Source organism: Rhamphochromis sp. 'chilingali' (assembly GCF_963969265.1).
Source record: "Rhamphochromis sp. 'chilingali' genome assembly, chromosome: 2".
Lineage (NCBI taxonomy): Eukaryota > Metazoa > Chordata > Actinopteri > Cichliformes > Cichlidae > Rhamphochromis > Rhamphochromis sp. 'chilingali'.
The window spans coordinates 14,200,722-14,227,946 of NC_137930.1; the positions used below are offsets into that span (position 1 = coordinate 14,200,722).

The window sequence follows — 27,225 nt, forward strand, 5'->3', positions numbered from 1 at the left end:
GCCTCTCATGCTACCTGATTATTCTGCTGCTGCTAATCAATATTCACAGGCTCTGGGCATGGGAGCGCCTCTTGAGCTGCTGCTGCTTAATGTTCGGTCATTCACTGGAATAGGCGGTGGTTGAGTTTTTCCAAGGCTCGCAGGATTCAGTGGCATGTTGGCGCAAGCTCACAGCAGCTTTACAGAATATTTATGCTGTTGCTACTGCTGTACCAATTTATGGCTCAAAGTAGGGCTGAGAAATAATCTAATTTTAATTAGCTCTGCATAATAATGCTGCTGTTTTATCATACTTTGCGGTCTAAGACACAGAAGTCAGTGCAACTTTGTGAACTTGCTTGAAATGTAATACACCTAACAAAGAGGTGCATTTTCTTACAACTGAAGAGATGTATTAGGTATTTATTTCCATAACACAGACTGTATTCTTACACAGAGTCTATTTAACAATATTATCTCAATCTGCTGCGACCATTTCCCGTTTCCTTGCTTTGCTTTCTGTAGAAACACTAACTTTAAATGTTCAAGCACATGCATGCGTCTAAAGCAAGAAAAAGATTCTCAGTGGATCTAACTATTGTTCTGTAAGTTCCCCCTTTGGGCGTCATGCTTTGGGAAGTCACGTGCTGCGTTGCGTGAGAACGAAATGAATCATAACAGTGAACTGCATTAAAATAAATGAAGTAGTGCGCGTTATTTCTCAATCGTGTCATACCTCAATATTTTTACTCGCAACATTCTTCACCACAGCAGGAAACAACTCAGAGGCACTTTTGCCCTTGGCAATGAGCTGGAGAAAAAAAAAGAAGAAAGAAACAATTTAAAAAAAAAAAAATTATTACCAGCACAAAACAGCTCAGTTACTTAAAAGAAATGCTTTAGTGGATTCCTGTGATGCACTCACCCCGACAATTCTCTTCATGGCCTCCAGTTTGAGAGACTCCTTGTTGCTCTCCAACATCTCTTTAAGGTCTTCATTCCTGAGGACAGAAGACATCCTGGATGTTATTGTAGTCAGTGGTTAGTTGCTTTACTTATGTCCGAATTATGATTCAGCGGGAAATCTAGGTTGCAACTTAAGCAGTAACCATCCGCCTAACAGTTTGTGCACCTCTAGAAAAACGTAACTACATGTTGGATCAACGCAGACTGGAATGTTACAGCCTCGGGTTAAGATCGTAAATGGTAAATGGACTGGTTCTTATATAGCACTTTTCTACTCTACCTGAGCACTCAAAGTGCTTTACAGATTCACTATTTAGAGAGCAGACAAGCACTTTGAGCAGCCAGGGATTGAACCACCAACCCTCCAATTAATAGATGAGCTGCTCTACCTGCTGAGCTAGAGGAGGAACACCCCTGGGGTTTCGGGTTATAAGTTTTTAGATTTGAAGATAACTCATGCTTGTACATAACATGGGCACAAATACAAAAGAATATGTAAATGGATGAGGTGTCTGCTCACAATGCAGCAACAATGGTGTCCTAAACAACAACACAACTGCATCATAACAATGATGCTACTCAGCAATCACATGATCACCACATTAATTCCTTGACTAATTCAACCAGGCAATGTTGCTCAAAAACAACCCACACAACAGGATGCTTGTTCCACAGAGATGCTGTGCAGGATGGAAAGCAAGCTGCAGACAAAAATAAGGAGTGCAGATATGTTCTGTTTTATTTTAGGTATATAATAACCTGGTGCTTATCCAAAATGATCAAAATTAATGACAAGATCAAATCTGCCAATATTTAGCAGTAGTGACTCAACAACATGGCGCTTGAGCTGCAATCCAGATGCATGACATTATTTATCACTGACACAGATGCATTGTGTTTATGAGCTTTGGGTCTGCCCATTGTGAGGAAGCGAGGTCTTAAAAACATTAAGTGAATTTGAAAAACACAAACCTCCAAATTGAATTTAGGCAAAAACCTATTACAATTTGGTGATCTAAGGTCAAGGGTCAAGACTTTATCTCGAACTCAGGAATTTACATGCTAATTATTTCACACAAATCCCATATGGAAAAGATATATATAAATCTTACAAAGTTTGTATCTGTCTTGTGTGAAACTTGTATGAAAAGCATACAAGAGTGAAAACAGATATAAGATCCCTTGAAAAATGATATAAATGAAACTTGTATGTTTTGGATACTTACTAAAACAATATATGAAAGTAATGAGAAAGTGGCCACTTTCATGAGTAAATCAAATAAGCCTTATATGATTCACTATATGAAGTGGGCCACATCTTATGCAAGTCTTTTATAAGTTTTTACTATTTCTTTTCCATATGAGATGTCTCATAGGATAAAATGAGCAATTATATTTTATATCCTAAAGCTCAAAAAGGTCAAACTTTAGTTTCTTAATCTGTAAACAAAAAAAATAGTTTTTGTAGGACAGCAACTAAATCTTTGAAACCTTAACAATATTTTATATAGAGCCTCAAAATGATTGAACTAAATTTGAAAAAAGCTCCACTGCATGTGAATCTGTAATATCTGATATTGTTTGGTATGACTTCAGTATCACTTTAGTCAGTTTACACCACTGAGAAGCAAACGTAACTAATGAAATTCCCAACAACCTTGATTTTACTTTATATCTTACTGTAATAGACAAATGGTGACACTGTTAAATGATATAAAAACTGTCAATTTACGCTGTTAACAAGCATTTCGTTAAAAACACTGACATGTCAGATCTGCTACCATGATATGTGAACTTGTCCAAACATTTAGATCAAACTTTAAACTGTCTTTAACTGCTCCCTTGTACAAAGTCCATGAGATGCTGAACTCGCCTGTGTAACACCCAGGCATCAAACTCACCAACGCCTAGCAGTCTTTCCAAAGGTGAGAATGGGCAACTTTGGGAAGGAAGAACTCCCTTTTAACAGAAAGAAACCTCTGACAGCACCGAGCTCAGGGAGGGGAAGCCATCGGCCTAGTTCAGAGGTGACGGGAAAGAAAACAGCATCTACGCTTCTACAACTTTGGTCACAACTAGACCTGATCCTGTGACATTTTTTAGCATTCAGGAGTGAAAACAGCTTTACTTTTAATTCATTATAGGTTTTCAGTATTTTATTTAAATCCACTTTAAACATTGCCAAGTTAAAAAGACTGCACTCAAGTCAATGACTGTTGTTCATACTTTTTTTTTCATATGATAATCTTAATTCTAAAGGAATAATTTGTAATGGTAATCTGAAAATTCAGTTTCCATCCACAAATAGTCATCATTTTAAAAATTTGTTACCTGTATTAGTTACATCTAAAGATTTCAGTGTTATTTAAAGGAAAACGCATATATTTAGCTGTCAGATGTTACAAGAAAACAATGACCTGTGTTGTCTTACTACAGTACCCGGCTTTGTGTGAGTCCTTAGGGCTACTGTTGGTGTGTGTGAGTGACTGTTCTTCCTGACTGAGTTCAGGCTTCAGAGTAAGCTGTAAGTTCTCAGCAGACACCAACACTGTCCTCATGGCTCCTGCTGCCTCCGAGCGCAAAGAAGAGAAACCAGCGTCCATACCGCTGCAGTCCATTCAGTGGTGTCTGTGCGTGTGTGTTAGCTGTCTAAAGAACAGAGTCCACAAAACCACGGCTGACTGAATTTCCACGGACCAAAGAGAGCTGTGGTAATTACTTTCCTTCAGAGTGTACTCCCAAGTTCTCTTGGCTTTATTTACAGCTGTCTTCTTGTCCAGTTCATAACTGTCAAAGCTAGGAACTGTGGAAAAACAGCACAGGCTCCACTGCTTTGTCACTGTCATTCACCGGTACTCCCTTCCTCTTCTGTTGGGCAAAGGGGGAAAAAAAAGTCACAAGATGCCCCGTCAGCTCACTAATGGCAAGTCATCCTTATGCCTGAGGGTAATGACCACTTACTTGGCTAATTAGCCATTACTATATTAAACTGTTACTCCTCTATTCTGAAAAATGCTGACTTTCATATGGAAAGCTGTCTCACCTGGCTCCTGGTTGTGTATGTGACTCTGCCTCTGTGTGACTATGGTCACTTCCCTCTAGAGGAAAAAGGAGGGCCTTATCTCTGGTGGGTAAACACTGAGCTACTTTTCATCACCACCACTGCACAATAATCACTTTAAATTGGCACCACTTAGAGCACATGCGTCTGCCAAGTTTTACTGACAATGCCAACAGGACAGGCCGACATCAAAGATAACAGCACCGAGCTGAATGTCAGGAAATACTCCTGAAGATGTGAATGGTACAAAAGGGTTTTGAAGAGGGAGAAATGTGGACTTTATTCCGGAGTAGATGAGTAACATGAGGGCCTGACTGAGTAATGACTCGACTTTGAAATGTTTCGTAAGCAACATTGGCGCAAATTGGGAAAAGTTTTTGCTCTACACAGTATCACATTCATCACACGCAATATGACAGAGGATTATTTTGGCAGGTATATCCAAAGCTCCCTCTTCCAAAAGATTTTCTTGAGTAACATGATAGAAAGTAAAAAGGACAAGGACATAGCTACCATGTTGAAGTCCTGTTCTAAAGTCTCAAGGTGAGCATTTTCACTGTTGCCATCTTCTGTGTTTTGAAACAAGCCATGGATGAATCTGACTGAAATCACGCTCTCATTGGCTGGGGACTTCTGATTGACAGGTTGTTAGCCAGTGAGCATAATGTGGATAATTTCCACAGTCAACTTACTGCTGAATTTAGTAGAAACTACAATGAGTAACTGAGCCCATCGACAAATGTTTACAAAGTCAACCTTCCTACACTTTTATGGGACCAGACATCTTTTTGCAAACACAGGTATCACGACCACACGATGGTCACAAAAAGAATGCACAATTAAAGTGTGTGCTTGCTACACTTTAATCTAAATTGATCCTTTGCACCATCTATAGTAACCATTTAAATATACTCTGTTGCAGAACACAGACAGCAGGAGACCTAACGGCCAAAAAGTTATTCCCGTTATAGTTCTTTGTAATCCGCCGCCTGGGCACATGCTTGCTTGGTGCATTGTAATATAAATTCTCTGTGGACGAAATTCACAACACAGGGACCCAAGTGGACCCGTGAACATGAAAAGTATAAAACGGCAATCACTACTTGGCTGTCGGGTCACCAGCTGTATGTGTCCACAACAGAGTATAATCCAGGCTTCAGTGAGCACTAAGTACAATAGTACATATTTGCACATGAGCGGAACAAATCTGTGTTTGGTAGCGACAGAAATATCCAATTTTCTTTCCTTTTTAAAAAAAAAAAAGCAAACAAAAAAAAACATAGCATCCAATTTTTTTCTGTTTACACTGAAAACCTAAACAACTCAAATAGTTAAAAAAAAAAGAAAGAAGAAGAGCTGCATCACGTGTGGCTGATTATTAGCTTTTCAAATCTTTTTTCCCCATCACTGCTGAGATTGATTAGAATATAATACACCCATGGCAGTCTCCTAATGAATATTTATCACAAACAGGCCACATGTGTATCCATCTCATTTAATGCTGTGTTGTAATATGTGAACGCAAACACATTTTATTATGTAGTCTCTCCTTTTTGCAGAAATCTGAACACAGACCTTATGATGTGTATAGAAAATAACTTGTATAAAATTAGAAAATAAAATATTTTCATGGTGAAAATATTTCTTGGCACTCAATCATCATCAATTTAAACTAACATGGAAAAGAGTCTGAAGTGCCAGATCTTATAAAAAAAAAAAAAAAAAAAAAAAAAAAAAAAAAGGTGGTTACTAAATGGGTGCCAAATTTTGCAGCATTTCCAGCATTTTTGAGCCATCATAACTTCGTAAGAACAGGAGCTCTTCCGGTGAAATTTTCAAACCTGTAAAGCACATTTAATCTGTCGTCAGCAGTTGTAACCAGTTCAATTACACACCCACACCAATGGTCCCATCCTAAAAGCAAAATCATGATTTTGTTTTGTTTTTGCTATGACCAAACTTTAGCATCAATATCATGTGACATAACATAGTTTATGTCAAAGGGGCTGAAAAATGCTGGCAAAATTTAAAAGCACTAAATTTCATTGCACCTCTATGTCCTTTAAGCGCTGCAACTCGGAAAATATTCATAATATGATGGTACCGTTTTCTACTGTGAGCTGAAGTTACTGGGAAGAATAAACAGCTGACCCTGAGGACATCAGATGTGAACTTTTTTCACATTTGGTTATTTTACGTGGAATCACCCTGAAGTTAAATCTACGATGCAAGGTTGTTAAAATATTATGATCCACATTATCAACAGGTTGGGAAAAGCAAGACTAGTCTACAATACTGGAACAGCAGTAATAAAAGAAGAACTGTAAAAAAAAAAATTTGCAAGTGGGAATTATCAGCTGATTCAGGGATAAACTGGCAGCAGCAATACAAAAAAAAAAAAAAAGTAGCAAGGCTAAATTTGCATGACTCCTGACTAGGGCTGGGCCATATTATACCGTTCACGGTAATACCGGTATAATGTTAGGCAACGATAGGAAAATGAAATATCGCGATAGAATGGGAGTAAAACGCGCATGCGCAGTGCCTTTGTTTTCATACGCACATGGCCGATTGTTGAGTGAAACAGATGATCCAGAATTGGTTTGTAAAAATGGTGCAACTTCCGTGATGTGGAACTGGTTTGGTGTTTGTCCGTCAAAGCACATTTTTTTGCAGAACATGCAAGCGGCCGTTGTTATTGTCGTATTTGTCGGACTAAGATGCTCTTAAATCTGGGAGTAATCTGGGTCCTAAACTCCGTATACTTCAGGTCAAACAACACTGCAGCATCACTAAGAGTTAAAAACTGTCTAAATTCTTTCATCTTTAATAAAACGATCAGCATTGCTGCTTTACCAGGTGTAACTATAAAGTTTAACTTCCAGGCATCCATGAAAACAAAAGTTATTACATTTAACGGAGTTAGAAGTTAGCAGGAAGCTAGCAGAAGTTAGCTCGCTAGTTTCGCTAGTTACCTAAGCATGATATTGCATGTTCTGACTGAGAGATTTCTGAAAAAAATCAAACGTACACCTCTGCTATCACTTGCAACATAAATGAAGACAGGAACCTAAACAGCAGTGACGTTTGTAGGGTTACTGAAGTTGGGCTAGCTGGTATATAATGATGTGCTACGTGATCGCTAGCGACACAGCTATGTTAGCATAACATAAACAGTGAAGCTGGAGGACGAACACTAACACTTTTCCACTTATAAAAGTTAACGTGAAGGTTCTTCATGGTTAGAGACAAATGCAATCGCATGGCAGGATGCTGTAAACGGACCAAACTTCAGTCAGGAGAACAACTGAGATAATCCATCCACAATACGAGGTTAGTCATTAATATACTGCAACAACATGGGAATGGAGCAGCTGCCAGAGAATTCAACATTAAGGAATCAATGGTACAGAAATGGAGGAAGCAAGAAGAATGAGTTTAATAAAGTTTGATTTATCTGACTGCTTTGTTTCGCTTAATGTGCCTTATAATCCCGTGCACCTTATGGTCCGAAAAATGCGTACTGCACACTGCAGTTTAATGTTGCAAAGCACCTCTTTTTAACTTCAGTGGATATTATACATGGTTATGCTCAGGACATGTCAGCCCATTTCTAGTGGAAATGCCTTTTGGTTAAACTTTCAGCAAGGAATTTGCATTTGCACTGTTACATTTTTATAAAGCTTTAATGTACATAAAAACCAGCTTCTTGTTTAAGTGAATATAAATGGAAGGTTGTCTTTTTGCGCTAGTAATGTTGTGGAGTTGTATTTTGTCTCGCATCAATTATATCGTCGGTTATATCGTTATTGCAAATTTTCAAATATATATCATGATAAATATTTTTGGCCATATCGCCCTGCTCTACCCAGACTAATGCCAGTAGGCTGGAAATACCAAATAACCATTTAACATGCACAACCAGCCTCAAATACAAAATTCAATCTTCCAGCACTTCCCAAGATTAGGGAAGTGAAAATAGTATAATTCCATTTAAATCCATCGCTCCTTTTATTTTTTTGTGACTGCTTCCAACACAGAGAAATACAATAAGTCGATACAACCAAACTGCTCAGCCACAGTGAGACATCTCTTTGGTCTCAGATAATAAATTAGCCTTATGTTTCTATGATTTGTTGAACCCTAGCACAGAGCTCTCAAACAGAAACAAGCGCCCTTTAAACACTAGAACATATTAGAGCAAAGTTGCATCTCTCATCACGTGCAACACACATTCAGCAATTTTAACTAAACTTCCAAATTTGATCTAATTTTAAAAGAACTGACTCTAAATATATCCTCAGCTATTAAAACATTAATGAACAAATATGCGATGTATTCTCCAAGCACGGACATGGTGAAGTTGACAAGCCTTGCGTGCAGCACTAATATGAGACACAGATAATGGCACTAGCACAAAATGCATTTTGGATTCACAGACTTGGTCATTGTGAATTGTGTCTGACAGACATACAAACAGAAGGATCATTCAAGCCCTTTCATATTCTTCTGGTCCCTCAGCTTGGCCCTGAGGTGGCCAAACACATGACCAAACCTCCCCCAACTGGGTAGATGATCATGTGAGACAGTGTTAAGGTTTATTTCAACTTAATAAGAAACATTTCAGAAAACCAAGATCTACAGTTATGAAAAGCAAAAGGATACATGAGGATGGTTCCTGCAGGAAACGCTTAAAATCAAATCAGAAGCTGAACTGTGACCCAAAACTTTTATGAATGTATAAAACTTACTAACAGACTGAGGCCTGAATTACGCTTTAGTAGGAAATTTACTAAAGCACAGTAGATGCAGTGTATGGTTAAGAGGGGTTTCCGGTTACGTCGCAGGGACATAGGCTTAATGCATAAGTCTAAATCAAGTTAGAGCTCCTCAGATTTTAAGTACTGCAGTCAAGTCTAGACCAGAGAATCTGGTACCCTGTGTATGTACCTTCAAACACAGACTGTTACACTAGAACAACTGAGATGCATAGTCACAGAATTTGCAAGAAATTTCCAAAGTCAAAAGATGATTAAATTGGTTATTGGCTGCCCTCTAGTGGTAGAATGCAGACATGGAACTTAAAATACATGAGCAACACAAGCTTATGAAGGCAACTTAATAGCATTTCTCCATTTGCTGGTCTTAGAAAGAAATGTACTGACTGTCAAATTCTGGGTCCAGTATTTATTTCCTTTTTTTGGTGGTATATTATGTTTTGCTAGTTATTGTGCAAAACAAAGAAATTCTCATGATAAAAAATACATTTTGAAACTTTTCATTTTATCATCATTCCATATTTGATCATTTACTTTCAGCACAGGTATAAATGCTTGCAAATGTATGGGGCACTTATGTGGGCTACATCATAGGCTCTAGATAGATTTACAGCAGAAGTATAAACTAAGCGTTATGCAGCACAAAACTGATGCAACAAAGATCAACGATATAAGTAAAACACCATCTTACTTGTTGACAAGTCAATAGGCCCAGTATGACATTTGAAAAACATTGGTTTAAAAAAAAAAGTAGCTAATACAGCAGTAAACTGAATTGTAGATAAAACATAGAAATATTCTCATACAGTTTTATAAAGGTTGAGACAGAAAGAGGTGAATAAAGTACAGACAAGAAATACAACAAACTTATCTTTCCAAGGATTCCTTTACTTGCTTAGAGCTGGATAACAGCAGCTTTAATGAGCATAAAAAAATGAAGTTTTCGACATTTTCTTTAAGCCTTTTGACCACTGTGTAATAGGGTCAGCGCAATCCACCTGCAGGAACAGGACTAGACGTGTGTCCCAGCGCTTGTTCATTTACAGCCAGCAAATTCACAGCAGCTCTCATCTTAAAGTGCTTTAAACTGGTAAAAACTTTTGAAAGATTTGGAAGAGAACTCCAACGATCAGGTGTTCCACTATAACCACCCACTTTGCGACAGTGGGGAGGATTGCGTCCCTTTTAACAGTGAAGTGTGTAGCATCCGCTTAAAAACATGCAAGCACTTTCTGCTGTTTCACAATAAATACCGGTATCCGAAGATTCTGTGATGAAGCCACTGCAGTTGATATTTTATCAAGCTCTCCCTGTGCAGTGATTGCAATGACTGGAGCCTTACTGAACTAACTAACCCAAACAATCACAAAGCGGACAGAGATGAATACACAAAAGAGCCACCAAAATTCATAATCACAGTAAAATACAAAGTAATCAGGTGGAGATAGTAAAAAAAAAATGATCGCAAAAATGACAAAACGTGACAAAAAGTGTACACTACAATACGAAAAACAACCACGAGATGGAAAAAAACAACAGCAAAAAACAGGCAATACAAGTACACCCTGAGCACACAGAAAGGTGCAAAGCAACTGGAAAAACCAACCAGAAAAAGGAAAACTCAGTGATCACAATCACAAACACGTCCAAGCCACGTCTTGCCATTTTATCGCTCAACTTTGCTTACTGCAGAAGAGACAGGGGGCTGTCATTTGCCACCATTGCCCTGCCTGTGGATGCTACTGGCCTCTTTTCAAGACTACGAAACTGGAAGTTAGCCATATGGAGTTCAACAAAAACAACCCAACTGTGCCAAAAACAACCACCGTGACGAGAAACGGAACACACGCTGAGCTAGCTTACTTTTTAAAGTCGGCGCTGAACAGTCCGAAGGCAGCTCCGGTGCTCGAGGAGGTCGGGGTGCTTTCTTGACCCGCTTCCACCGCAGCCTCCGCTCCTCCTTGGTCGTTGTATGAGACTCCTGTCGACATGCTGAGCTTTAAGGCAAACGGCCGACAAAGAAAACTTACTCGCCTTTTCTTACGAGCTATGAAATGTTCATAAAGTTGGTGATAATGTTAACTTAATGTTGACGCTAAAGTTCCTGCAAAAACTTCTTTAATGTATCACCCAACTTTTTACACGCAGTAGCGGAAGTGTGAGTTGGACAAGTGAACGTCACATGACAGGGATTCAGAGGCAGAGAGCTCATAGATCTATGGCAACTAGAAGAGACTCGGCCAAAAAATTGATGTTGCCACAATGTTGAATAGCCAAAGTATCACGATAAAGTCCACAAGGTCAAAACAGCAACATTTTTGTCAAGACCAGGATATTTTCAAGAAAAGTGAGTTTTCCTGAAGTTTGTGCTATTGTTGTCATACTTTATTTTTACACTTTAAGTGTAAAAATAAAGTATGACAAAAAGTCTAAATGAGTGCGGGTATAAAAAAATAAATCAAATATTTTCCAAGTAATAATATTATTTTTTAAAATAACTTTGGGATATTTTTAATTCTTTCATTTTACGTAGATAAGTCGATGTACGACCTGACATTTAATCGCAGATAAAATATCACAATTCTATGACAAAATGTAAAAATGAGTGTGAGTAAAGCGTTAAATTATTTCTAAATAAAACATTATTTTTTTTAAAAATTACTTTTTGGATCTTTTTTTTTTTTTTTACGTTTCCCTACTTCCGCCTGACGTCTCGTTATGTCACGTGTGTTCCGCTGCTGGTGACCAATCCCCCACCTGGACAGTCTGACGTTTGACTTCAGCCCTTGTCTTTTCTATTACAATTTGTTCGAAACAGTTGGTCTTTTGTAACTCTCTGCGCCGACTTTGGCTATAAATATTAGCCTTAAGACACATTTAGCGGAATAAGTCGTCCTATTTGGACAATGTCAGATTTCGACAGCAACCCCTTCGCGGACCCGGACTTCAGCAACCCGTTTCAGGTAACCTTAACAGCCTACATTAGCCTACATTAGCCACTTTAACTTTAGCTGCCGTATCATTTTACATTAAGACTGCGTGGCTAGGAAAGACTGGCATGGGGTTGGTTTGAATAAACCTGCTCTGATAAGGCGACTTTAAATTAGCTGCTGCCAAAACCCTCCCGCTCGGTTTCAGTTGAACTGTCACTTAATGTTGCCGCACTCTGACTGGCAGAAGTGACATAACATTAAAAGATATGAGGCTATGCTTCCAGGTGTTGGCTCTGATTCAAACTGAAGCAGGTTGGGTCGCTGGGTTCTGTTATAATTATCCCCCATCCCTTTAAATTCCCACCTGCTCGACATATTTCCTCACATTTACGACCTAGTTAAACAACTTATGCTCAGATGTTGCGTATTGTTTCTTTTATGTTTGACATTACGTTAGAGTGATTGACTTAACTTGCCAACCTGGAGACGATAATGTTAAAAACTGATCACCTGATCATGTAATGCTGTGTAGGAACGTAAAAACAGAGACAAACATCCTTTCCCTTGCCTTTATTGTGCTGTTGTCTTTATTTAGGCGTCTGACTGAAGACGTCTTGTGTTTACGCTCACACAGTGTTGTGTCATAATGAAAGCATTCATGTGATCATGTGCTCCTTGGTATTTCCAGGCCTATCCTCCTCCGCTCATATCAGGTGTACTCATCAAAACAATCAAGTTTTGCTATTTTCTGAAATTTCTAACATTAATGGACCAAAAACATAAGACTATTTAATAATTAAAATAATCACGAGGTGCTTCCCTCAGTTTCATTAAGACCACATTGATTGTTTTAACATTGATTGTTTGATTGGAGCATGCTAAGAATAAGCTAAAGAAGTGTTTGTTTGTTTGTTTGTTTGTTTGTTTGTTTGTTTAACATCAACCAGCCAAACTGGGTTTATGTCTTTAGCAGTTGATTGGGAATCTAAACGTTTAATGCTGTTTTTAGTAGAGATGGACCGATCCGATATTAGGTATCGGTATCGGTCCGATACTGACCTAAATTACTGGATCGGATATCGGAGAAAAATAAAAAATGTAATCCGATCCATTAAATATCACGAAAGCACCTCACAAAACTTGCAACACCCCGTAACTCACCTCAGAACGTTAGCACGTCGGAGCAGTATGCATCACGTGATAGAGCGGCTGTGGCATGCGGGACCTGTCGGTGGTCTGGATAGCATGTGGAGTTTCGCTAGCAACCCGGCATTTCATCTCCGACAAAGTTATCCCGAGAGAAGTAAAGCAAGTGTGTAAGTCCATCTCTGAATGTTTGTAAAGCATTCCTGCGTTAAGCTTAACAAGCGACTGCCTCTCCTGCTGCTACTTCAATCATGAAACTGCTTAACGATCAGCTGATCGGCTTTTCTGTCGCGAGTCCGTGTCTCTAGTTTGCTTTTGGCCCATTTTGCACCAGAAAGAGGAAACCAGCGGCTGAACAACAGCAGCACGTTTAAGCTTGATCAGCTGTTGTTAGAATGTATTTAATATTACTTTCTACTCGAGGATCTTTTTCTATGTAGCTGACGGCTGGTAACTGTGCAGGGGCGGATCTAGCAAAGTTTAGCCAGGGGGGCTGATAGGGCATTAACAGGGAAAAGGGGGCACAAAGACATACTTTTCTTTCTTATTCTCATTTAAAATGTCTAGCTTTTAATAAATAATTATCTGACACCCAAAGTTTTAATTTGATGTAAAATGAATAGAAGTCAATTACTGTATATAGTAACTATTAAGTCTAATATATATATATATATATATATATATATATATATATATATATATATATATATATATATATATATATATATATATATATATATATATATATATATATATATACACACCCTAGTAAGCTATAGTACTTTTTCCTTTGGGAAGGTACCATCTGTGCAGTCTGCAATTTTGTTGAAGAAAGATGTTGAATCTATTTAATATTTTTTGAAAAATAATTGATTTCTGTGCATTTTTTTTTTTCACACTGCATCAAATTAAGGTTGATTACGTCGATTAAGCATCATGAGGTGGAGCGTGAGGGGTGGTTCCCTATTTTTTATTTATTTTTGTTGTTGCTGGGAGTTGGAACCCTATTAGTTAGGTTGCTTAATATTTATGCTAAGTACTCTTTAAAATACCAGAATAGGGAGGATGGTGTAGGTTTAAGTTTATTAGATTGATCAGTATTGCTGAACTATGAAATTTTTTTTTTGCATACAGGTATAACAGAATAGCTTTAGTGTAGTTGTTGTTTTAAACTTGAGTATGAACTTATACAAAATGCAGCAAGATATTTAAAAAACAGTTTTGTTGATTAAAAAATACTATATCGGATTCATATCGGTATCGGCAGATATCCAAATTTATGATATCGGTATCGGACATAAAAAAGTGGTATCGTGCCATCTCTAGTTTTTAGTATTTTCTATGAAATGCTTAAAAGATAAATAAATGGACTGTCATTTAGATCTCCAAAAGTTGATTCTGTTCATCTGGACGTCATTTTGAGTTTCTTGAACTCAGCAGTAACATCTTCAGTGTGCTTGTTATGTCCATCAAAAGCTTAAAATCAACTTTTTTTGTCATACACAACAAATAACATGAGTAAAACTTCATATTTGGAAACTAGAAGCCCTCAAATAATATTGCTCATTCAAAGAACATTATAAATTATGCTCTTTAAATGAGGATAATTTACAAAATGCACATAATGGTGTTATCTGTTTGATATTAAACTAGTGGTTGAACCCACGTATTTGTAGTAATCCTGTAATTTATTTACAGTAAGCTTAATTTAAGCTCAGTCTAAAAGTCAATATTGTGCACATCCACACACAACACGTGTTATGTTGCTGGTAAGAAGCAGGAAGTAAAATAGCAGTAATTGATAGATGACAACACCTTGTTCTACTGTAAATGCAGTAAATACTTCCCTGCAAGTGTTATAACAACAAAAAGAGAAGCCAAAGCCACAGTTATCTAAGTTTTTTATACCGGTCATCTCATTTGTTGGTAGTTTGCTGTTAACTTCCTCTCAGTAGCCACAGCACACTACTGCTGATATTTAGCAGTATAAAACAGAGCAGTATACAGCTGAACTAAATGGATCAGCCTTTTGTCATAAATAACAGATCTAATTTCTGAGTCAGAATCAGACTAATCCAGAATTAGACCTGTGGTTCTTTAACCTCAGACAATGTATTTGTTAATTGTGATATATCTGTGCCTGCTTGGTTCTACACAGTACAAGGAAAGCATGTGTGTTTTTTGTTTGTTTTTGTCAGAGAATACTATATTAAAAAAAATCTATTTTAGTTGGTTTGATTCATTGCACAGACTTAAAAGAACCCAGCGTTGATGGGAAGATGGTACAGGCTGACCACACAGACGCAAGGAGAGTGAATAATTAATTGGGTTCATTAACATACTAACACGAGTGCTGAAGCCCTGCTGTCCTCCCACTTCTCTGTCATGCGTTGGCTCTGGCTGCCTTGCCTCAGGATAATGGGAGCTTTTTCCCTTCTCTGAGCTATGTTCAATAGTTCATGAAATCATATGGTGACATGTGGTTCCAGGGTACTCGTTGGCTCCTTTCCTACTAAGCTTCATCACTCGCAGTCATGCATCAGATTGTTGAGGCTGTTTTGGCCTATTTCTCTGGATGTGGGCTCAGACATTAGGCTCTATGTTAGCGAATAAAAAAAACTTTGTAAGGCAGCTAAGAGCTCACTTTGTAAGGTTTGTAGCTTAATCAAACGTGAAATGAGTAGAAACCACAGAGAGTTGAAGTCTTAGATATGGTGTCGTCAGGTGGTTGAACTGTGCACCTTTTTTGAATCCTGCACTTTAATCAAGATCATGGTGAACACACGTTTGCTGATTCTCCTTGTGTTTTTTGGGTGGGGGTGGGGGGGGTTGTTGTTTTGTTTTGTTTTTTGTTTTTGTTTTTTAATGTTCTGGAGCAGGAACTCCAGAGCTGGAGGTTTCAAAATGAAGACTTCGTTGAATCTGCAGTATGTGTTTGTCCAGCCACGCACTAGTGCAGCGTTAAATTTTAAACACGACAGGCCCTGAAATATTTAGTGTGTGTGTGTGTGTGTGTGTGTGTGTGTGTGGAAATTTAAGAGTCAGGGAGACGGAGAGGACTGCACTGAGACGGGATAAGGACAGCACTTCGGACTATACGGATTAGATGTTAATCTTGAGCAACAATTTGAAATTCGTGCGTGACTGACGGCAGCTGATGGTGAGCTTATTATCAAAAGAGATGTATGACAGTGTAGCTTAGCTGACACTGACAGGAAAAAGGAGTTTTGCATGCAAATGGAGGTAGAATATAAAGTAGTGGCTTGCTTTATTTTGAAAGTAGTTTTGATATGTCAGTCTGGCAAATTAGGACTGTAGTTAAAAGAAGCATGGAGTGCTTTAGCAGTTTAGGAGCACAAAGAATAACCAAAGTATGTCTTTTTATTTCGGTCTTTGGCTGCCAGAGCAGCTCAAGAAACTCGTGGTCTTGGCTATTTATAACGACGTTCTCGTGAAAATTATTGGAATCATCTTGTCTTTGCCAGTATTGAATTATAGGCCTGTTGCATTTTGAATACAGAGAGCTTTGGCCTGGATCTCAGCAGAATAATGGAGGGTTTTACTCTGTAGGGATTTCTACTGCTATCCCTGGTTGAAACACAAAGACAAGACAGATCAAACAAAATGTATTGCTTTATAGTATTACTCAATTACATTTATCTCATGTAAAGCATTCCCTTTTAATCCTTTTTTCTTCCTTTTTTTTTTAGGATCCATCAGTGACACAAGTGAGACAGACATCTCCTCCAGGGTTAGAGGAGTACAATCCCTTTGCAGATGGCAAATCGGTGAGTACTTGGATATTTGCATTTAGTAGCAGTGAGGTTAAAGATCAGGTAGGTCCACCAGAATTACTCAGTAGGTATTTGAGCCTAAAGTTTTACTTATTTTTCCAGCTTTGTAATATATCATGTGAAAATCACATTCCTTTAAAATTATATTCAGCAGAATAAAAGACTAATAAATCCCACATCTGTCCGCCAAGGCAGACAAGTGTGACAACAAAGAGTTGTGCTTTATCTGTAAAATGCCACACTCTTCAGTCAGAGAAGAGCAGCTGATGATTATTCAGTCTCAGTTTATGCTTTAGTTTTGGGGGTTTTTTTAAATAAAATATTTCATCATATTAATGGATCCCAAGCTAATAATGGAATATACAATTACAGTTTTGTATAGTTCAGACATATATTCTATGCACTTAGCTATGTTATTGGTCGTGGGTACAGACCAGGCAAACTGGACCTCTCTTTGTTGCTGATGTCACTGCCCTGTTGTTTCAGCTAGACATGGCCAGAACACCTTATCTAAATGCTGAGAAATATCCATCCCAGTATTGTTCGACTCTGAGCCTCTTCCAAATCACTAATCTCACCCTGTCTCTGTTTCTTTCTCTTGTCTGTAGCTGTCGTCTTGTTATGAGTCGCTGCCCAGTCTGTATATATAGGCAACTGCTAGAACATAGTGATCACGTGGTTCACATGCTCAGCTCCTAAAGCCACCAAGACATGTGTCCTGAAAGCTTCCACTCTAAGAATTGCCACCTTATTGAGCTGGAGTTTTGACTTGCCCCTGGTAGGGTCTCCAGTAGCAAAGTATTCAAAAGATGGCGATGGGTAAGAAACTTGGGACCTCTGTTATCCTCCCCAGGAGAGGAATACTAGGAATCCTTCAGACCTTGGGTTAGGGTCCATTGGCAAGACCCCGATTATTAAGCCTTTACCCGTGCAGCCCAACAGGCTCAGCCATTCTTTGATAGCTTCACTGCCAACAGCTTCACTGTTGTTTTGTGCCTTCCAACTGCACATATCTTAGCACATACACACATGCAGTTACATAAGACTAAATCCTAACATTGAGCAGTGGTTCCCACCTTGGAATTCAAGATCGCTTTCAGCAGTCGCAAGATATGTGACTGCATCAGTGTAATCATTTTCAGCCATCTAAATGTTATTTGACTGAATCCATCTGAGAAGCAACTTTATCAGTGACAAAGGGCTGTAAGAAGACTGTTTCAATAAAAAGTTTGGAAGCCAAGAGACTGAAGTATTGTGGTCAGTTTAGCTTTTTGAAGCTTTGTGAAGAAATGGCCTTGAAAAGATGTTGTTATAGGGCTGCAAAAGGTTGGGCACTAGATCTTTGAGCATGGATATTGTATCACTGCTTAGCTTGGCTCAAACATTTTTGTTTCTCTTAAGAGCTTACACAGGCTTCTCTCTCTCTACAGTACAACCTCATCAATTTCACAAATTTGTATTGTACGGTTTTTTTTTTCATACATGTGCTCTTCACCGTTTGTTGCTTTCATTTGTTTTTTTTTTTGTTGTTTTGCTGTGCATCTTTATTAATGCTCTAATAAAATATGAGATTTAGTTGTGTTTTGAGTATTGCAATACAAACCTCTGATTAACTGTGAGGTCACATCATTAGCAGTTATAGGAATCATGTAGTTTTGCTCTAACCATGTGTACTTTATAGACACCTGCAAGTATGGCCCCCAAGACTACAGGCCCTGCTGTCAGCACTCAGCCAGCCATCATGAAACCCACAGAGGAGCCCCCAGCCTACTCACAAGCTCAACCACAGGTATATGTGTTGATGGTATACAGCCAAATAACAGCAGTTATTTCAGTAGAACTTTTGGCTATGCTTACAGCTGCTGCTGTAGTTTCTGCCACTTTCTTTTCAGATTATACAAAGGCATTCTTATTTTTACACAAAGAAATGCTGATTGAGTTACCAAAGCTATTGGAACTGAGGTGAGAGCATTACAGACTGTGGTGCATCTATTGTTTTAGTCCAGCAACACCAGCAGAGACTGAGAGAAAATGTATTAACACCACGGCTGATTTCACACTGAGTTTGTGGACAGAAAAGTGGCTCTGCGGGAGACCGCCTCTATCTGTGATTGGCCTTTGTAGCAGAAGTAGACACAGAGTCAGAGGGAAATCATGGTTGGTGGAGGAAATAACTTGAGATTGAGCATCTCGTTTGTGAAGCAGACTCTGGGGAATGTGTTGTTATGATGTCTGTTCTCCTGCTGGTGCTGTCTCTGCAGAGAATTGGATTTATTCCAAAAGTAGAAATGGAGCATTTCTAGTGAGCAGGGAGGGGGAAAGTAATTGGCCAAAAAGTTTGTGTACTATTTCCAATGTGTTGACATTTGTTTGTGTGTGTGTTTGCAGGAGCAGTCGCAGGCAGCTGCTGAGCTGCTAAGGAGACAGGAAGAGCTGGAAAATAAGGCTGCAGAGCTGGACCGCCGGGAGCGAGAGATGCAGTCAATCAACGTATCTGGGGGTTAGTATGTCATCACAACACAGCCACAGATCAGTGCTGTCATAGCAAAGCATTACAGATAATGATGACGCTTATAAATCCACAGAATGGCTCATTATATGCCAAGCAATGACTACATGTTAATTTAAATGTTAATTCTCATGCACACAAAAAATAAGCGGGAATCAGTATTTGCACTCAGTAACTGCTAACTGTCATCTGACAGAAGAGCAGCACGTAAAACCTGAGCGACACTTTCAAAAAGATGTTGAAGTAACTCACAAGCTTGACTTTGATTTTTTTTTTTTTTTTCCTGCTATTGTAGGCAGGAAAAACAACTGGCCTCCTCTCCCAGAGAGGTTTCCTGTGGCTCCGTGTTTCTACCACGATATTACTGTAGACATTCCCGTAGAGTTTCAGAAGACAGTCAAAATCATGTACTACCTCTGGATGTGTAAGTAAACTTTTTCTTAAAATTGACAGAAGAAATTTGCTGTCTTGTACCAAGTCTGGAGTTTTTTATCCTCTGGATTTCAGAGCTAGGCTATAAGTAGTGCATCACCTGTGGCCTACTTGTACTTACAGGGACGGCCACTGCAGCTCAGATTACTCATGCTCTTTAGTTCCTTTTTTCTTTTTTTCTTTTTTTTTTTTGTGCAAAATGACAAGAGAGGGTGTGTATATCCATTTACAACTAAAGAAAGGACTCGAAATGACTATAAACTTACGTATCTGATAAAAAGATAGCATCTGCATTTTTATTCCTGCTTGCATACATAGTTTTATGCATGTTCCCCACAGACTGTATCTAAAAGATGGACTTAGACACTGTGAGATCACCCATTGATTCTGCACTTGCCAATGAAGTGGCCTTGTTTGCATTAAACATTTGTGCTAAATTATCAGCTAATACTAGCAAACTTTTTTAGCAAACTGCATTCTAAACTACGTTCATACGTGCAAACACGTAGAACCACATCTGCTGAAATAATGAAATTGTTAATGAGCTGATAATCTGCTGTTTCAGATGACTCATTTAAAGCAGTCCTGAGTAGTTTAATCCACCAACTCCCCGAGTCAAAACCTCATAGCTCCTGATGGTGAAAAATACTCTCTGTTGGTGTATGTGGGGGGTGGAGTCAAGACTTCAAGTAGAATTCAGTAGCCACATGACAAATGCACGTGCCGCAGTCTTGCAACCTGATGAAGCAGCTTGATCATATGATTTGCTATAAGGCTGGTTTACAGAATTCAGTCGTTTTTACTAATAAGTACAAAGACTTTGATTTTTAAATCAACCGGCTGTATCTTTTTCAAGCTCAGGTGAAGGGTCTCGGTACCACTGCTATGTCAGCTAGCGGGCTATTGTCATATTTCACACTGTGCTGTAAAATCCCTGCAGTCAAACTGACTCAGTGAATGTGTAATACCTTTAACTTTGCAGACACTGTTAGGCCCTCGAGAGCAAATGGTAATGAATTATTAACTGTGTGCGCGTGTGTGTGCGTATGTTGTTTCCAGTCCTGCACTGTGTTACATGTTTAAATATTAAGTTTCAGTGTTTCCTCCTCTTCCATCCAAGGCTTGATTTGGTAGGACTTGATTGGACACTTCTCCTTCAGCTTATTTTCCATGTTTTGGCATGTACACTTAAACAGCCGTTCTGGCACACCGTCACACTTAAGCCGAAGTCCCCCTCCACATATTTACTGTATTTTTTTTCTCTCTCTCTTGACCTTTCAGTGCACACTGGGACTCTGCTTGCAAACCTGATCGCCTGCCTCTCCTGGTTTGCTGTGGATGGAAACCGAGGTGTGGACTTTGGCTTGTCGATCCTCTGGCTTCTGCTTTTCACGCCGTGTTCTTTTGTCTGTTGGTACAGACCGCTTTATGCTGCATTCAGGTAAACAACATGATCCAAAATTGTGTCCACAAGTACAACAATCACGATGACCCTCCTGTGCCCACTGTGCTCTTCATATCCTCCACTTTCATCTTTCTACAGGATCGACAGCTCGTTCAGGTTCTTTATTTTCTTCTTCATTTACGTCTGTCAGATTGGCATCTATGTCATCCAGTCTATTGGCATCGCTGGCTGGGGAGCCAGGTAAGATAACACGACTTAAAATAAATTTCCATAGCATTGTATTTTTATGACATTTTTAGGTAAGACAGATGTTACAAAGACACATCTGGGGTTACTTAGTGAGGTGGTTGGCTTTGCATTTAGTCTAGATTTTGGTCTTAGTATTATACTGAGAAAAGTATCAGTACTCTATATCGTAGATCTCATGAACTGATCAGATAATGCGATGATTAAGACCAAGCCTGAAATATTTCTATATTTGTGTTAATTAGATATTGAACTTGTCTTTTTTTTTTTTTCTTCTTGCAGTTTTTGTTTTGCTTTTAGGAGGAAAGCAGGAGGAAACCCTGCATTAGTTAAGAACCATTTAAAAAAAAAAAAATTTATTAGAATATACATTTAGTCTAGTGAGTATTTACAGTGAACAGCTACAACATGCCACATGGATAACACTGTCTAGGTCCCTGTTGTGCCACTGTAAGTGTCTATGGTGGCACATCCTTTAGGTCTAGGTAGTGTGGAGGCCGGGTCTTTGCTTTACCCTCTGTAGTTTGAGTGCTCCTGGTGTGTGACTTCACCCAAGTAAACTACAGCATTTTAAACAAGTAGTTCTCTCAGAGGATTGAGATGGTAGTGAGACTGGTTAGTTGTCACGTCGTTGTTGTGTGTTAATGATTTTCTTATCCCTAGCGGGTGGATCTCAGCTTTGACTGGCCTGAATAAAAGCATCCCAGTGGGCATTATAATGATCCTCGTTGCTGCTCTCTTTACCGCTCTGGCTGTCCTGTCTCTCATCATGTTCAAAAAGGTAAATGCACAGTCAGCCTATAAGATATCTGAGTGATGTCTGTTACAGACTCTTCAGGCCCTAATTTTACCCTCTTTTCCGCCTTTCCTTCTCCCCTCAGGTCCATGGGATGTACCGTACCACCGGTGCCAGTTTTGAGAAGGCACAGCAGGAGTTTGCCACGGGCGTCATGTCTAACAAAACTGTACAAACGGCCACTGCTAATGCTGCTTCCAGGGCTGCACAAGGAGCCTTCAAGGAGCAAGTCTGAAGCAGAGAGCTCGCTCATCTGACCCTCCTCTGTATCCAGCTTCCACTTATAACTGCCTTGTTTGAACAAGTTACGCCCCCCTCCCCATCTTTCTGACACTACTGAAGGGGTTTTTGTGGGGGTGCTACAGCTGAACATCCACTCATCTACAATCTTTAGCCTCTCAACCTTCAAACAGGCTCTCTTGTCCCAGTCTACCTGCTCCTGCAACACCGTGCACTCTAGGAGTCCTTTAACTAGAGTGCTCAACTTTCTTGTCTCTGTGTGGATTTCAGGGTTTGTGTGGATGTATGGCCAATTAAATGAAGGTTTGTGTGCCTTTTTTTTAAATGTTGTTGCTGTCCTCGAGGCCTGCTCGTCTTCAGGCAGATTCTAATGTAGCTGAACCGACTGTTTGAAGTTACCTGGGCATTTCTCACCATGAACAGATGCTTGCTTTCTGTGTGTTTATCAACCTAATCACCACTTTCTCTTTCTGAATTTATTTATTTATCTGGCAAAAGGAAGTTATCTTTGAGTTAAAGCAGCATTATTTGATCTGTTTCGGTGCTTTCTTCTTTCATGAGTGTATGGCCTAACACTGCTGACCCCCAATGGAGTAACTTTATACTGCTGAAGATGAATGCTGTGCATTCCACTCCGCTGCTTTGCTTTCTACTCTCTTCGCTCAACTTAGAATTGGGTATGTAAAAAGTATTTAGCCTGAAATTCCTTAAAGTGATATCTCATCTAAAATCTTACCTACCCAAGTATCAGCACTCACCGGTGGAGACTGGTGAATAACAGAAGGAAGATATTTCTGTCATTAATGAAATATTACAATTAGAATGAAGCAAGAAATAAAATAATATAATTAACCCTTCAATTTTAGGCAAACGGCAACTTCCGGGGCCGAAACACACCGAAGTGCCAAAAACGCTCCAAAGGCGAGTCAGCCCCCATAGATTCCCAATGTAAAATCTCCAAGTGTAGCCATTAGATTAACGTGTTTGTAGCTTTAAACAAGAAACGGGTTGAGCCGCGACAACTTTACTTGCTCGCTAACATCAGCCACTCCACCCTTTCATCCAAATATGGTCACTTTTGGCTCCAAATCCAGCTTTGGCGCTGTGGAAGTGCTAACAATCAAGTTTCAAAACTCAGAGTTGACAAAGCAGTGGGCAACATCACAGTGGCTACGCCATCGTTTATAGTCTGCGTCGTTAGTACAGGGATGGACAGAAGTAGATTGTGATCACAGATTGATGGCACTGTTTTGCCATCTAAGCAGACAACAATTGTCATTCTGCAAAAGCTACAATCCACAAGCAGTGTCTGATATTAGAGTATCACTTTAAAGGTAATTGTCAAGTATTTATTTGACTGAAATCTTCTGCTTCTATTGATCTGCATATCTCAGCAAGTCGCATTTTAAATCTGGACTTGGGGTTCTTTCTCTGACGTTGGCAGTCAGTACAGATACTTCTAACAGTGCCCTCAGGCCTTCCTGCTCAGTAGTCTAGATGCTTAACTTGCTTTTTTATTGCATTAGCTGAGTCAGCTTGATTTTCACCTGAAGCCTACCATTTTGTGTCCTTTGCTAAAGAGAGCCACTACTCCATACACACAGCTGCACGATTTATCAGCAAGGAAAGTGTAATTCGTCTCTAGCTTCCCTTCAGTGCTGGAGATTTACCTCAGCTTTACTCAGGATGCTCTCCGCTTGCATGACGAGGTTAAATATTATACAAGATTGTACAAAATTTGACAGGCCTCTGGTTTTAAGTATGTCTTGTAAATCAGTATCAGTATGTTGTAATCACAATAAAAGTGACTTAAATTTGACAAAAGGGGCCAGTACATTGATGTTGTGTTGTGACACTTGTGTATTCTTAATTTTTTGGAAGTCAAATCAAATCAAATCACTTTTTATTGTCACATCACATGTGCAGGCACACTGGCACAGCACATGCGAGTGAAATTCTTGTGTGCGAGCCCCACAAGCAACAGAGATGTGCAAACACAACAACACAAACGAGCAAAATACAAGAATGGCCAACCTGAAACTAATAAATCTATGTACAAGTCAAGCAAAACTACAACCACATCTGTTCTTTTACTCTCTCGTTTTTGTGATCAGATTTAACAATACAATTCCACCTGCTAAAATGTCTTTGAATCTGTCTTTCTATGTGTTATTCAAACTGCAAAACACTTTCCTTGATTTTGCATTTTGTGTGCGTGCGTGTGTGTGTGTGGGTGGGTGTGGACGGAGGGAGTTGGGTCTTTAATTTTTAATGTGTGTGCAGGACAGTCTGGCTGTGGGTTCCTTCTTGCCTTTTCTGTATTTCTTTAAGTTGTTTTCTCCCTACACACTGGCTTAATTTGGGCCAGTACAGTAGTTAAAAAGCATCAGGCTGAATTACACTTCCAGGTTTTGCTGTTAGTTTTAATATAAACATGAAGCTGCAATGCAATGTGAACTGTGCGTTGTACTGTAGACCGACTGTGGCTTCAAGCTGTGCTTTAGAGTCATGAATTGTGGTATAAAAACAATGAAAATTAAAATGCTGATCCACATCTCTTAAATTTTATATATATATTAATATATATCAATGTTTTTGAGATGAAATATGAAGGGATGTGTGTATGTTTTGTGCAGTTTACAAATGGTAGACTATCTGCTCTAAATGTTTGTGCAATTTTAAGGTTTCACCTACAATCGCATGACCAGTAGTTTGAGTTTTGTATATTTATTGTATTAACGCTGAATAAAATTCTTCTTCTATATGTTTCATGGCTTCTCTTTGTATGAAATTATGCTCATATTTGCATTGTAGAGAAAAACGTTAAAAGGTACCCATTATACTTATCTTCTGTGTCACACACAGACATATAGATGAAAATGTAAGAATTTCCATGCTGTTAAACAGAGCAAGGAATTATTATTATTATTATTATTATTATTATTAGACAGCCTTTCCAAACATCCTAAATTTATTTTGGATTTTTTTATTGCCTTCTTATATTGTCTTGTCAATCCCAGTCCATTCTTTGGTAATTCTCTCAAGCTTCTCCAGATTTAATGGTCTTCTGGAGGTAGTTCCTCACAAGGACCAACGTATGTTTTGGGTCGTTATTATGTTGGAAGACACAGCAATGGCCCAGATCAAGTTTTGATGCTGATCGGTTTTCTTTCAGAATCTTCTCATGCCTTTAATTTCTTCATGAGTCCTTCCTGACAGTAATGGCACTCTCACCCCTGTGACGATGGTGACTTTGGGTTCTACACCTCTCCATTGTTTCTTCAGAAGTGGAGTGTTTCTTGGTCTGTAAGCTCACAGTTCATTACTGTGCAGGGTTTAAGTGACTATCTTTTTTGAGGCTGTAATTCCCAACTTGGCTAAGTCATTCGCTCGTGTCTTAGCAGTTGTTCTGGGGTCTTTAGACTCATCTCTCATGAGTTTTCTTTCCCAAGTCTTTCAAATCTTTGGCTTCCTACTTCTGCGAGACTTGTTCTGTACTGTGCGACTCTTTCTTGATTCTTGATGAAATTTCTCCCTTCAGTTCTTGACACTTTGAAATGCTGTGATAGCTTTGTACATCCATCTCTTGCTTTGCGAGCATCAACGAATTTTTTTCTCTAAACTGAAGTCTAAAGTCATTTCTCTTGTTTTTGGCATGATGACAAGTGACAGCTCACACCCTCGCTGAAGTTTTTATACTGTGTGTAAATTGGAAGGTAACCCTCAGTTTTAACTTGGTTTTACCAGCTTTGAGCATTGCAAAGTTAAAATTCATCATTGCACAGCAGTGGTTTGTGCTGTGGCTCAATAAAAGAGCCATTTCTCAGGAGGCTAATAATATTGACCCTAGTAATTTAATTCTCGTAGTCAGTTCTGTTAATTTATGATTTCTAATGAAAACGAATTTAGAAAAGCTATGTTGAAAATCCTTTGCACTGTTTAAAAAAAAAAATTATGAAAAACTTCAAATTTCATAGGTGCTAAAAATGTGGTCTCATCTAAGAAGAGTATGTCTTAATATATTAAGCATGACCAAATTTTCAAATGAGTATTAACTACTGGCTAAAAGTATTAGCTGTGAGACAAAAGTACCAAACTTCCTTAAAAACGTTGCATGATGTCATTAAGTACATGGTCAACTCAAGCACAGCATGAGCACTGGCTACGAGTACAGACTCCCCACCCACCCACAAACCTTTTGTTACTGAGAGGGAACCAAAGAGAAGAGAATGATGCCATAAAAGGAGAGGAGGTGGGTTATTAGTTTTCCTGAGTGGGACTTTAAGTGAATGGTTTATCCTGCAGGTTAACATTTCACCACCTTGCTGCTTATGGTGAACCACAAGTATGCAGATTGTGGATTATAAATAAAGTCTTCCAAAAATTCAAAATTTTTCCTGTTTTTGTCAGCTGTTTGTGAATTTCACACACAAAAAAAAATAATAATCTCACGAAGAGACAAGTGATGGATTCATCCCCACTGAAATCCACTCCAGCTAACAACAGCTTTAAATGTTTTTTGGATTAAAAAAAACAACAACAACATTGCATTAAAGTTGCACAAAAGCCCGGAATAAGTTTAGATATTTTTAACCCTCAGTCAAGCAAAACTATTCAGCAGATTCCAAGAATAAGACTTGAAGCTGGGAAAAAAGCAGGGGGGGAAATGAGCTTGCACTATCTGTCGAAAACCAGATGAGGTCAGTATTTATCAAAGGATGTAAAGATCAGAGTCACCTCAGAGTAAATATGGCTAGAGTGACTTCCAGCCAACAGCATCAGATTTTGTTTTACAAGAAAATTAATCTGAGTTCATTTAAGAGGTTCAAACTGTAGGTAGGCAGAAGAAAGGGGCCACATCTGAGAAAGACTGTAAGATTATCAATAAAATAACAACACTCAGTGTAGTACTAAATATGAAGAGGCTAAAGGAACAATGT

At 38.8% G+C, this 27,225-nt stretch overlaps 2 protein-coding genes across 3 annotated transcripts in view; one reads left to right on the forward strand and one right to left on the reverse strand.

The window, feature by feature from the left end:
* The window catches only part of ap3b1a (adaptor related protein complex 3 subunit beta 1a), a 63,828-nt gene extending 52,868 nt beyond the window's left edge, over positions 1–10,960 (reverse strand). The window contains exons 1-3 of the mRNA XM_080874411.1: positions 10,648–10,960; positions 905–980; positions 716–790 (exon numbers count right to left, since the gene is read on the reverse strand). Of these exons, the coding sequence (XP_080730537.1) occupies positions 716–790; positions 905–980; positions 10,648–10,775 (279 nt within the window). The 5' untranslated portion in view covers positions 10,776–10,960. The remainder of the gene's footprint in view (positions 1–715; positions 791–904; positions 981–10,647) is intronic.
* Positions 10,961–11,533: 573 nt separating this feature from the next.
* On the forward strand, positions 11,534–25,041 carry LOC308389783 (secretory carrier-associated membrane protein 1-like). Of its 2 annotated transcripts, XM_080871308.1 has the most exons (10): positions 11,534–11,747; positions 15,903–16,023; positions 16,574–16,651; positions 18,339–18,446; positions 19,046–19,157; positions 19,462–19,590; positions 20,880–21,039; positions 21,142–21,243; positions 21,913–22,030; positions 22,131–25,041. In XM_080871308.1, exons 2-10 carry the CDS (start codon positions 16,021–16,023, stop codon positions 22,278–22,280), a joined length of 960 nt encoding a protein of 319 aa, XP_080727434.1. In that variant the 5' UTR covers positions 11,534–11,747; positions 15,903–16,020; the 3' UTR covers positions 22,281–25,041. The 2 variants fall into 2 exon arrangements, with proteins under 2 accessions (XP_080727434.1, XP_080727433.1); XM_080871307.1 differs by lacking the exon at positions 15,903–16,023.
* Positions 25,042–27,225: the final 2,184 nt, after the last annotated feature.

Coding starts and splice junctions, on each gene's coding strand:
- LOC308389783 (XM_080871307.1), top strand. CDS start 11,691: ATGTCAGATTTCGACAGCAACCCCTTCGCGGACCCGGACTTCAGCAAC. Junction 11,748..16,573: donor ACTTCAGCAACCCGTTTCAG/GTAACCTTAACA, acceptor TTTTTTTTTTAG/GATCCATCAGTGACACAAGT. Junction 19,158..19,461: donor GTCAATCAACGTATCTGGGG/GTTAGTATGTCA, acceptor CTGCTATTGTAG/GCAGGAAAAACAACTGGCCT.